We start from the raw sequence: 12,500 nt of genomic DNA, 5'->3' as shown, positions 1-12,500 counted from the left end.
GAATTTTTAATCACTACGTATTTTCTTCAATTCTGGCTGTGATTGTCCCTCCAAGGAGGCTTCATCCGCACAATTTAGAGTCCGCTTTTGTCCCACTATAGTGGCAGCTGCTATGGCGGCCGCACCACCAGCACTACTTAATGTCGATGAATCATTATCCTCCGTGGTATTGTGATTTATTAAAGGCGTTTGTACATCATCGTTTAATGCACGACTGTTACTGCTCTCATCGTCTTCATCATCATACTCAGATTCACGCATACAATTACTGTTGCTATTCTCACCGTCTAGACCAGCTGCTGAGGCTGCCAAAATGCTACCATTACCATTTGCCGCAGCTACTACTCCTGTTGCTGCTACCGATGATGATGTACTGTTTGCCTCTTTGCTTGTTGTGTTGTTGATATTAGCCTTAACTGGTGCTTCTATGTTACTTTCCGAATCGGAAGCTAGTGGCGTTGCGACACCGCCAATATCACCATCACCCTCATCAGTGGTTTCGGTAGCTGTTGTCTGTGTGGTATTTTCATCGATAATAGGTTCTTGTGATGTTGAATCGTTTGAAATGAAATTTGAATCTCCATCATGAGGTGTTGGGTTGGTATTTTCATTTCGGATTCTGTAACAACATTATTACCATCTATGCGACCTGGAATTTTGGATAAGTAAACAAAAATGTTTAGAATGGATTTGATTCGAATAATATAGTCCCGTCTATAGTCCAGTCTATAGTCCCATCTATAGTCCTATCTATTGTCCAGTCTATTGTCCAGTTTATAGTCCAGACTATAGTCTGATCTATAATCCAGTCTATACTTCAGACTATAATCCAGTTTATAGTCCTGTCTATAGTACAGACTATAGTTCACTCTATAGTCCAGACTATAGTGCAGACTATAGCCCAGACTATAGTCCACTCTATAGTCAAGACTATAGTCCAGTCTATAGTCCATACTATAGCCCAGTCAATAGTTCAGTCTATAGTCCAGACTATAGTCCAGTCTATACTTCAGACTGCAGTCATGATCATAGTCTTGACTATAGGTCTGACTATGGTCTATAGACATTAATTTTACTACAGAATATATTACATATTAAAATCGAGGATAAGGTCCTATATACTATATAGAACCTGTTGTATAGTCCAGACTATACAACGTGTATTCCTATTATATTTAAACGATTTGAAAACTTAAAAAAAAACTCACCTGCACTATCATCGTCACCATCATTAGTATCATCACCGCCTGCACTTAGAACATTTGTTGTAGAACCATTAGCTTTGGACACACCGCCACCACCCTTACCGCTGGGCATTTCATCTAATAGCTCTGGACACAAATCATTGGCCACATAGTGAGCCCACAGTGCTAGCTCAACACGATGGGGCGACCAGACTGGAGTCTCACCGCCAGCCTGTGTATTAAGACGTGTAACGGTCGCCTGAATGTGTTGAACAAAATTGAGGTATTCTTTTGTGGTATAATCGATGCCTTCAATTTCTGGAATGGCCATAAGACACTCATCCGCCATAAAGGGTGCCGAATCGGGACAAGCGGCAGCCAAAGAGCCGAAGCCATAGTAGTACCCACACCCTTTAGATTCGATAGAGCCGTAATGGCCTGCTCTAGATTGGGCAGTTTACGAAAGGCTTTTTTAGTTTCTGTCATTACGGCGCGTGGTGTATTGACTTTGACCAAATAGTTGAGTTGTGGATAGAATTTGCCACGAGTCTGTTTCCATTTCATAGTCTGCACCAGTTCATCGTACACCAAATGGGCATCTTTCCCTCGACCCTTAATCACTTTGGGCAATTCATTCTGATACCAGTCATCGAGACGTATCAACTCCTGAGGTTTTTTATTACGTTTCTCGGCTTTGATTTTCAAAACTTGTGGATAGAGTTTATAGCAAAATTCAAATTGTTCCGAAGTGCCATTTTCGAAAAATGAAGCCGTATCTTTGCCGGTATTGGCCATCGTTTTAGATTAAATATAATTTTTTAGTGGTTGATGATGATGGTGGTGAAGTTTTCCTGTTTGCTTTTTTATTATTTTTATTTAGTTTATAAATTTTACGACTCCGCCGCTACATACAAGACGAAGATCGATTTGAGACACACAGAAAATAAAAACACAAACACTCAGGCACACATGCATACACAGCACTGAACCGAACCGTACCGAACCGACGAAGATGGGTAATAAAGTGAAATGTGAAAAAATACAAAAAGAAAAACGTAAAAATAAAAGAGAAATTTAAAACTGAGAATTGACAGATGGTATTGTAATGTTTTTTTGTGTTTTTGTTTTTGCTGTTTCTTTTTTTCTTCTGTCTTCTTTATTTAAGGTAGTAGTTGTTGTTGTTGTTGCTTAATGGCGTTAGCAGGCCGCAAGAAGGGAAGGCAACTTTACGTTAATAACAACAATAAATGTTGAGCTCTTTACTGTTGTTGTTGCTGCTGTGGTTGTTGATGATAAATGCGTTTGTATTGTTGTTGTATTATTTCTTTGCTTTAGTGGATTTTGCAGATGATGTTGCTTGCTGCTGATGATGAGGATTATGATGGTGGTGTTATTTTAGCGGCGTCAACAGCAGTTGTAGTGGTGGTGGTTGTTGTTATTATAATAATGTTGTTGTTGTTTAAGTAAAACGAGTAAAATCGTGTTTTAATGGCAGCTGTATACTATTAGTGGTGAGTTTTTTTCACTTTAAAGGTGTTTTTCTTTGCTGGTTTTGTTGCTGTAGTTGTTCTTTTATGCCAGTTTGTGTGGTGAAAGTATATATTGCTGGATGTTAGCGGCCTCGAGCTTTTTTAAACAGAAATCCTGTCCAGCGTTTTTACTATTAAATGACCATAACCTCCTTTTGGCATTCGGCGTTTGCTTGAGTTAAGTATCTACAATATTGATTCTCCAACTCGTTTTGTTCAGCGTTCCACACACTCGGTTTTTTCGTTCTTCCACTTTGCAACACAAAAAACCTTCGAATTGCAAAAAAAAAGATAAATTCATTTAGTTTAAATATTTTTTCTTGTCTTATTCATTATCATCTTGTTTGCACAAGTAACCAGCACCATATTTGTTTAAAAACACAATTTAAAAAAAAATTAATTTTGCCTTTTAATTTCTTGTTTTTTTCAACTCACCTTTTTTTCACATTAATTTCCAATATTTGTGTATATTTTGTTTATTTTTATAGATTTTTTAAACAAAATTAACGTTATATTTTCTTAACAATTTTAAATTGCAATATTTTCACCGTAATTCCTTTGCCACTCGATAATATGAAATGAATTTTTATTTCTTTCTTTTCTTGCTTCTTTATTTTTTCAAAAAATTCAGTCACAGCGCACACACTAGCAACAAAACAGCTTTTTTCAGTGTGTTCTGCTTCTTCATCTTTTATTCGTCAAGTCGTTTAAACAACAGCAACAACAACAACTAACTCATCGTGTGTCGTTTATTGTATTTCTCTTTTGCCCCTAATTCGTTTTTATGTCTCTCCCTCTGCTACCCTACCTCACCTTTTTGCTCTAAAAAACTCTTTTGCTGAAATTTTTCTTCAATTTCCTTTTGCTTTAAAGTTTTATGTTGTTTTCGTTTTGTTTTATTATAGATTTTCGTAAATTTGCCAATTTTTTTGTATGTTCTTCTTCTGTTTTTGTTGTTTATCTCAATATTCTTGAGGCGTTTAAAATGCATACATATGTTTGGTATTAGTATGTGTGTTTGTGTTTTATTTTCATTAAATATTCTTTTTTATTTTTGTTATTCTTCTGCTATGTGTTTTTTCATGTTATTTTTTGTTGTTTTGAAGTGAAATGCATTTGACAGGGTTGCAATAAATTCGTTGTATTTATTTTACTCTATAAACATGGAAAAAAACGTAGAATTTTTATATCGGAAATGTGCAAAGTTTCAAAATAATATACTTTTTACGTAGTACAGTGGGTTAACAAAGTTGAACAGAAGATTGCTTTTAGTAAGTAGGTTGATAAAGCACTTGTGCTGCATGTACTTAAATGTTTTTGTTATTTTTTTTCAATTTAGTATAGATTAAGAAGTTTTTCATTTTGTTTTTACATTCAATATAGGAAATATATTTTAAAATTAAGTTTTTATTAATTTGTTTATTTTAACTGTTTTAATTAACAGCTTCAAACAATAATAGGCAGAATTTAAAATTTCAAAATATGTTAGAATAAGACATTTTAAGAGATAACATTAAGTGATCCGTTTTTTTCCTGTTTTCCTACCTACATCTGCACAGTTTTAACAAATCCATCCGGTTTAAGTTGATCTGCTTAAGCCGCACAGTAGGCTAAATATATTTTTTGGAATTCTATTTTTGCCAAACTGTTGAAGCTAATAGTTTACGTTAGCGTACCATAATAACAGAATCGAAACATTATTTATGGAAAACGTCAGCACTCCAGACAACTGAGTTGGATAGATAGATAGATAGATAGATAGATAGATAGATAGATAGATAGATAGATAGATAGATAGATAGATAGATAGATAGATAGATAGATAGATAGATAGATAGATAGATAGATAGATAGATAGACAGATAGATAGATAGATAGATAGATAGATAGATAGATAGATAGATAGATAGATAGATAGATAGATAGATAGATAGATAGATAGATAGATAGATAGATAGATAGACAGATAGATAGATAGATAGATAGATAGATAGATAGATAGATATATAGATAGATAGATAGATAGATAGATAGATAGATAGATAGATAGATAGATAGATAGATAGATAGATAGATAGATAGATAGATAGATAGATAGATAGATAGATAGATAGATAGATAGATAGATAGATAGATAGATAGATCGATAGATAGATAGATAGATAGTTAGAAAGATAGATAGATAGATAGATAGATAGATAGATAGATAGATAGATAGATAGATAGATAGATAGATAGATAGATAGATAGATAGATAGATAGATAGATAGATAGATAAATAGATAGATAGATAGATAGATAGATAGATAGATAGATAGATAGATATATAGATAGATAGATAGATAGATAGATAGATAGATAGATAGATAGATAGATAGATAGATAGATAGATAGATAGATAGATAGATAGATAGATAGATAGATAGATTGATAGATAGATAGATAGATAGATAGATAGATAGATAGATAGATAATAGATAGATAGATAGATAGATAGATAGATAGATAGATAGATAGATAGATAGATAGATAGATAGATAGATAGATAGATAGATAGATAGATAGATAGATAGATAGATAGATAGATAGATAGATAGATAGATAGATAGATAGATAGATAGATAGATAGATAGATAGATAGATAGATAGATAGATAGATAGATAGATAGATAGATAGATAGATAGATAGATAGATAGATAGATAGATAGATAGATAGATAGATAGATAGATAGATAGATAGATAGATAGATAGATAGATAAGATAGACAGATAGATAGATAGATAGATAGATAGATAGATAGATAGATAGATAGATAGATAGATAGATAGATAGATAGATAGATAGATAGATAGATCTGGATTCAGTTTAACTAAATCATTTTATAAAACCTTTAAGGTGTCTTCGAGAGAGTTACCAATTTCTTATAACAAATAGTTTTTGTTGAATTTTCCATAATACCACGGACAGTTATGTATCGAACTTTTCTATAACTTTATATCTTGTTTAAAAGGTCTTATAAATTTTCCATTTTCTATTAAATTCATTTGCCACTAACATTTGCTTTATTTGTCTTGCCTTATATCCCACTGTATGCACATTTTAAGGTTTTAAATTTCTGTTAAAGCGCAAAAATTTAAATTTTTCCTATTAACGGTCATGAATTCAAGTTTCTACTAATAATTTAATTACTTCACAATCTATAAAGTTTTTCTTTGCGTTTTTTATATAAAACAAAACTTGAATAGTTTTTTAAAAAATAAATTTAAATAAAATTTAATAAGTTCTTAAAATTAAATTATAGAAAAAAGTTTTTAATTTCATTTAAGAAAACTAAATAATTAAAGAATAATGAATAAATTTTGCAAAAATGTGTGTATTTCATTTTATTATACAAAATTTTCAAAATGTATACTTGATTCATTGTCATCAGCAAGTAGCAGCAACAAAATGAATTTACGAGGGTAACACTAAAAGTTATTTTTAATTGTATAGAAATTGATTAATATCAAAAAGATAACTTGAACATAATTTTGGTAAAAAATTTGGGATAAATTAGAAAGGAAAAGGCATTCTTGATAAGAGCGAAAAAAACGTTTAACCCAGAGGCCAGAGTGTACTTTTCCAAAGGATTGAACTGTACTATAACCTTAGAAAGATGGTGTTATAACGGTTCGAATATTGACAAAAATAAAACTATATTTCTTTTCAATTTGACCTCGTATAAACGAACAAACTTTATTTTAGCCAACGAATGTAACGTCCGACTACTATAGAAAACCAATGAAATAATATGAGAAAATGGAACATAAAAAAAGATAGCGACCCTCATGGAAAAACATTCAAACGTATGTATGAGAAATATAGTACAATGAAATGGGATTGGGGATTTTCATGTGCTGTGTGTGCAACAGCAGTTTGTTGGTAGTCGAGACTCTGCTCTATTCTCGACTTGTAACTATGAAACGAACAGATGGATAGACGTACATATGTACATACATACATCGCAAAAAATAATTGCTGTTGGCAGCTAGTAGTCGTATATAGCTACAGTGGTTCACTGGTTGGATGGTTAGTTGGCTGTTCAGTTGCCTGTTTGGTTCGTTGGTTGACTGGCTTTCGATAATGGAACGAACAACCTAACACACGCTTACTAGCAGATACGTTTTTCCCCATTTATATTAAAAATATTGTATACAGAAGATGACAAAAGAAAACAAGTATGAAAGTTGATAAAGACCGACCATAAGAAACCCTTCGCCGATATAAACTAACTTTCGTTAGATGGATTTATGAACAGTTTTGGATAATTAAAGGAAGATGGAGAACTAATATGTGTATACGTTATAAATATCAGTCATTATAGGCTCCACATTTCAACGGTGTCAATATACTTGTCCATAGACTAGTTAATACAATAGACTAGTTCTTAAACTAATCAATGGACTAGTCCATAGACTAGACCAAAGACTAATCATTATGGACTAGTAAGTAAACTAGTCCATAACCTAATCGATAAACATACTATCAATATACTAGTACATAGGGTATTAAAAAGCAAACAAACCAACGCTAGTCCGTCGTCAGTCACACTGTAAGCGAACCCAAAAGCAACTTTGTGCTGGTTCATGTATAAAATAACGAAATTGTACCCAAACCCACACACACACACACATACATATTTACAAACAAACTCACACAGATACTCAGGCATAAATAATTTGTTGTTCTTCTTCTTCATTCTTCTCTTTTAGCTGCCAGTGGTGCTAATCGTTAATACTGTTTTATTGTTGTTCGTTTTTACATTATTTTCGTACACTCGTTCGTCGTTGTCATGTAGTATGTATTTCTTTCATTATTCATTGTTTTGTGCATTCATTTGGTGTTTTTTTTTTCATTTCTAGCCATTAGTAGCGTGTGTATGTGCTTCTTTTGCCATTCTATTTTATTCTTATTATTCGTCACACATATATAAAATACATTTTTCATTGGGTTAGTTACACTGTGTACATTTTATTTTTGGTTTCATTTCATTCTCTCTCATTCTTCGATGTTTTCTTTTGCAAGCAATTTATTTGTATTCATTTAAACTTCGGATACGTGCTGTCGATGTTAAAATACGATAAAATACAGAGAAATTCAAGCAAGCAGGCATCGTTTGAAAATGTGACATACTTAAGAGGTTGTTTGTGTATGCCGCTTATAGGGTGCAACGAATGAAATGTACTGTATTTTAATGGTATTGTACTATAATAGGGTAAAGAAAAGTGGTGGTTAATACAAAATGTTGCATTTGTTTAAGTTTTCATAAAAACTACTAGAGAATTTTGTGGACCAGGCCCGACTTATTAGTACAATTTATAGAGGAAATATGGCCTATTATGGACCGAAAATCAAATACATAGGTTTACATGCCATTTTTAAACGACCTACCTATCCGATTTTTTTCTACAAAGGAGTAAACAAAGTTTTGAAGATGAATTCCACAGAAACATTGGTAGTACCCTGATCCTAAAGGTACCTATTTACATCTGGACCTATTTACATACATATATGTAAACAGGCTAAAATTTTCATAAACATTCTTTATTATGAGTTTGTTTAGTATATAAAATGGGCAAAATCGGTACTCGTGTGACCCTAGTCCCCATGTATTATGTATGTAAGCTCTAATCTAGAAAATGACTTTAATTTTAATAACGGCCTTAACCCTTTTACAGAAAATCACTTTATTGCCAACACATCGTTTTTAAATTCATCTGTGTTTAAAGAAATTCAACAAAAATAATTTGTTATTAGATATTAGACACTCTTTTGAATTCTAAAGAGTTCGGTCCATAATTGAATCAAGTCCTTATATAAAGAATTATTATTGTAAGGGTTTAATTTTATCCCGACACAGTCGAAACTCAGAGACTTAAGTATACTTTTATAAAGAGGCGAATTCTCATTCACATCATTCTCGAGATACCTATCATGTTCTAATGTTTGAAACTCAGGTTTAGGGCTTAAAAAAGTATAACGTCTCAAATATAGCTAAAAGTCTCAAACATGATCAAAAAACTAATTGTTTTCAATCTATAGCACATGATGTCTCGAAAATTTGACGTGAAAGAAAAATTCTAAGGCCACAATTTGTTGACCTGTGTGATTCTAATAAAAAACTTAATTTTTAAGAAATATGTACATATGTACATAAGTCCTACCATATATTCGGTTATGCTTCAAGAAAAAGTCCCCTAGTATTATTCTTTCAAACAACACACAAGTTTTCAAATAACTTTTATGGACATTGATTGTACTTGTGTTCTCGTAATGGATAAGTTGTATGTATTCTTTCACGTCATGGAATGATGTGTTGCGATGGCTTAGTAAAAAGAAGAATGGTTAGCTGGTTGGTTGTAAAGAATTGAGTGAGTTCCAAATGACTGAATCAAAGTCGGATTTTCTTTACTTTATGTTTGTTGTTTCGTTCATTTAGTTTTCTTATAATTTTTTTTTCCTTTCCAACTACATAGATACTTGTTTTTGTTATCGTATTTTATATACACAAGTTTGCCTTTAGCTACAAAAAGTTACGTTCCAAAAAGGTTTCATATTGTATAAACAATATTTACTATATTCTTGGTTAGCACACCATTTTATATGGATTTTTATTATAGTGTTTTACAACGACTCTAATGAAAATTGTGGCAAAGTGGTTTATGTTGAAAAAATTCATATCTAGAACTTTTCGGTTTATATTTTTAGATAGGTAGATAGATAGATAGATAGATAGATAGATAGATAGATAGATAGATAGATAGATAGATAGATAGATAGATAGATAGATAGATAGATAGATAGATAGATAGGTAGATAGATAGATAGATAGATAGATAGATAGATAGATAGATAGATAGATAGATAGATAGATAGATAGATAGATAGATAGATAGATAGATAGATAGATAGATAGATAGATAGATAGATAGATAGATAGATAGATAGATAGATAGATAGATAGATAGATAGATAGATAGATAGATAGATAGATAGATAGATAGATAGATAGATAGATAGATAGATAGATAGATAGATAGATAGATAGATAGATAGATAGATAGATAGATAGATAGATAGATAGATAAGATAGATAGATAGATAGATAGATAGATAGATAGATAGATAGATAGATAGATAGATAGATAGATAGATAGATAGATAGATAGATAGATAGATAGATAGATAGATAGATAGATAGATAGATAGATAGATAGATAGATAGATAGATAGATAGATAGATAGATAGATAGATAGATAGATAGATAGATAGATAGATAGATAGATAATAATAGATAGATAGATAGATAGATAGATAGATAGATAGATAGATAGATAGATAGATAATAAATAGATAGATAGATAGATAGATAGATAGATAGATAGATAGATAGATAGATAGATAGATAGATAGATAGATAGATAGATAGATAGATAGATAGATAGATAGATAAATAAATAGATAGATAGATAGATAGATAGATAGATAGATAGATAGATAGATAGATAGATAGATAGATAGATAGATATAGATTTAATTTTTTGATATTTATCAGTAATGGATCAAAAAAGATGGTATATTGATTTTGTCATTCCGTTTGTAAAAAGTATATATATTCTGCGTCCTTATTAAATTCTATGCTATGCCTGTCCGTCAGTCTGTCTGTTGAAAGCACGATAGAGTCCGAACGGAACGAGATAGAGGATTGAAATTTTCCACAAATATTCTCTATAGGTAAGGTTAGCCCCCATACAAGTGGACCCCCGAAAAACAACTTTAATGGGCATATCTGATTCAAAAGTACGAGTATAGCGATGAAATTCGACATAAATAAGTTTCCCTACCAAATTTTATAAGGATCGTTCCATAATCGATGACTTTAACGCTCATTACTGGCTTAAAAATACGAGTATAGTAATGAAATTCGACACACATAAGTTTCAATGAAGCCAAAATCTCTCTATCAAACTTTATGTGGATCGGTCCATAATTGACCCTACTTAAAAATACCAGAAAGCGTTGAAATTCGACACACATATGTTTACTACGAGTTAAAACCTCTCTACCAAATGTATTGAGGATCGGTCTATAAGAAAATTACTTTAACGATCTTGCTGACTTAAAAATAAGTGAACAGTTATAAAATGTTATATAAGAAACATTTATAGGAACGTAAATCTTCCTACCGATTTTCATGCGGAAAGTGTCGGGAAGTGATATTCGATGTAAAGATGTTTTGTATGAACCAAAATTGGTCTAAAAAAATTTTATGAAAAACGGTAAATTATTAGTTCTATCTCTCATATAAGGTCCTCTTCAGTTAATTTGATGAGTAATATCACCCTGATGTTTATAAGGGCGCATTCCTTTTAAGGCATACGGTTTGATGGTGGGTATATGAGATTCGGCATAGCCGAATATAACACTCTCACTTGTTCATTTTATAAAATTATCGTTAACTTTTTTGGAAAATGTTCTTTAAATTTTCCATTGACACCTCAAGACAAGTTGTTTTTAACAATTAAAAATTAACAAACGAAAAAGTGACTCATTACGTGCCACTGTGCTACATTATTATTAGTTCTTAGTGTTGCCAGATGTGGGGATGTGTCCTCAAATTTTATTTGGGGACAGATTTTCGTGGGGAAGAATTTAAGTGGATAAATTGGACCTTTTACCTTTAATATTTAAATGTTTTAGTAGATAGGGCCTTTTGTTTTTTGTCAAGGAGTCTAATTTATTTTGTGGACATTTGTTTTGATGCAATACATTAGAATCTGCAATAAAATCGATTTTGGATTTTTGGTTAGTTAGGGCCGTTTGCGTTTCAGGTGGCGACATACTCTTCGAATAAATATAAAATTTAAAGTTTTAAAGAATTTTCAAAAACGTTAATTCTTAGATTATAACGAAATTTTTTTAAAGGCAGAACAAATTTTTCTCAAACTTTAATATCGTATAATTTCTAAATAAATTATTCGATTAATAATCTTGGTCTCAAATTAATGGTTATGTGTCCTAGCTTGACAATTTTTGATTTCAATTTAAAAATGGGGATTTTTTGGGGACATCCAGCCTAAGATTGGGGAGATGAGTCTACATTTTTCTGGCAACACTGCTTTTCATTAAAATTCTGTTCTCTATACAAGTTTTTTTTTCAAATTTAATATAGAATTTATTTTTCTTATACGGTTCTCGTACAAGTTCAGTAAATACAATCGTGTTGAATAATTCCTCACTAGTATAATAATATACTAATAGAAGAAGAGAACAAGGTAAACAAATGAACAATCATCATTTTTACATTTTGTTATACTCTTCTCATATCCACCACACTTCTTCTTATCCATACAAAAAAAACGAGAAACATTGCAAAAATACCCAAACAAGATGGAAGAAAATATGAAAATAACATAATGTGCAAAGAACTGGATTTTGTTTTGTGCTAAACTAAAATTATTATACAAGTGAATGACTGTCGGTCGGATAAATATTGAGTTCATTCATTCATCATCATGATTATCGTTGGTTGGTTGTTGCTTTCGAAAGCAGCTACTTGCCAGATACAGATTTTCTGTATCCACATTATTTGTAGGTAATTTTTTGTTTCCATACGACCCACTGTACTCAGGGGAATTTTTTTTGTTGGCAATAACTTGATTTTGTTTTTGGCTGTTTTTTTGTTGTTTTCTCTATAGTTGTTGGTTATAGAATACAATATCGACTAAATTTAATGGGGGTTGTC

The 12,500-nt window shown here is 31.4% G+C and overlaps 1 protein-coding gene across 1 annotated transcript in view; it reads right to left on the bottom strand.

Moving 5' to 3' along the window:
* LOC119609471 overlaps positions 1-3,460 on the bottom strand; it is a 3,871-nt gene extending 411 nt beyond the window's left edge. Inside the window, 5 exon segments of the mRNA XM_037964276.1 lie at positions 1-614; positions 617-649; positions 1,209-1,568; positions 1,571-2,983; positions 3,149-3,460. The exon segment at positions 1-614 is cut by the window's left edge and continues 411 nt beyond it. Coding sequence (XP_037820204.1) covers positions 7-614; positions 617-649; positions 1,209-1,568; positions 1,571-1,979 — 1,410 coding nt within the window. The 5' untranslated portion in view covers positions 1,980-2,983; positions 3,149-3,460 and the 3' untranslated portion in view covers positions 1-6.
* Positions 3,461-12,500: the final 9,040 nt, after the last annotated feature.

This window comes from Lucilia sericata, unplaced genomic scaffold, assembly GCF_015586225.1.
Source record: "Lucilia sericata isolate MDLA Ls3-8-SP2 unplaced genomic scaffold, ASM1558622v1 Contig000988F_arrow, whole genome shotgun sequence".
In the NCBI taxonomy this organism is placed as follows: domain Eukaryota; kingdom Metazoa; phylum Arthropoda; class Insecta; order Diptera; family Calliphoridae; genus Lucilia; species Lucilia sericata.
Note: the sequence above shows the minus strand (reverse complement) of the source record. Positions and strands in the feature narration are given on the sequence as shown.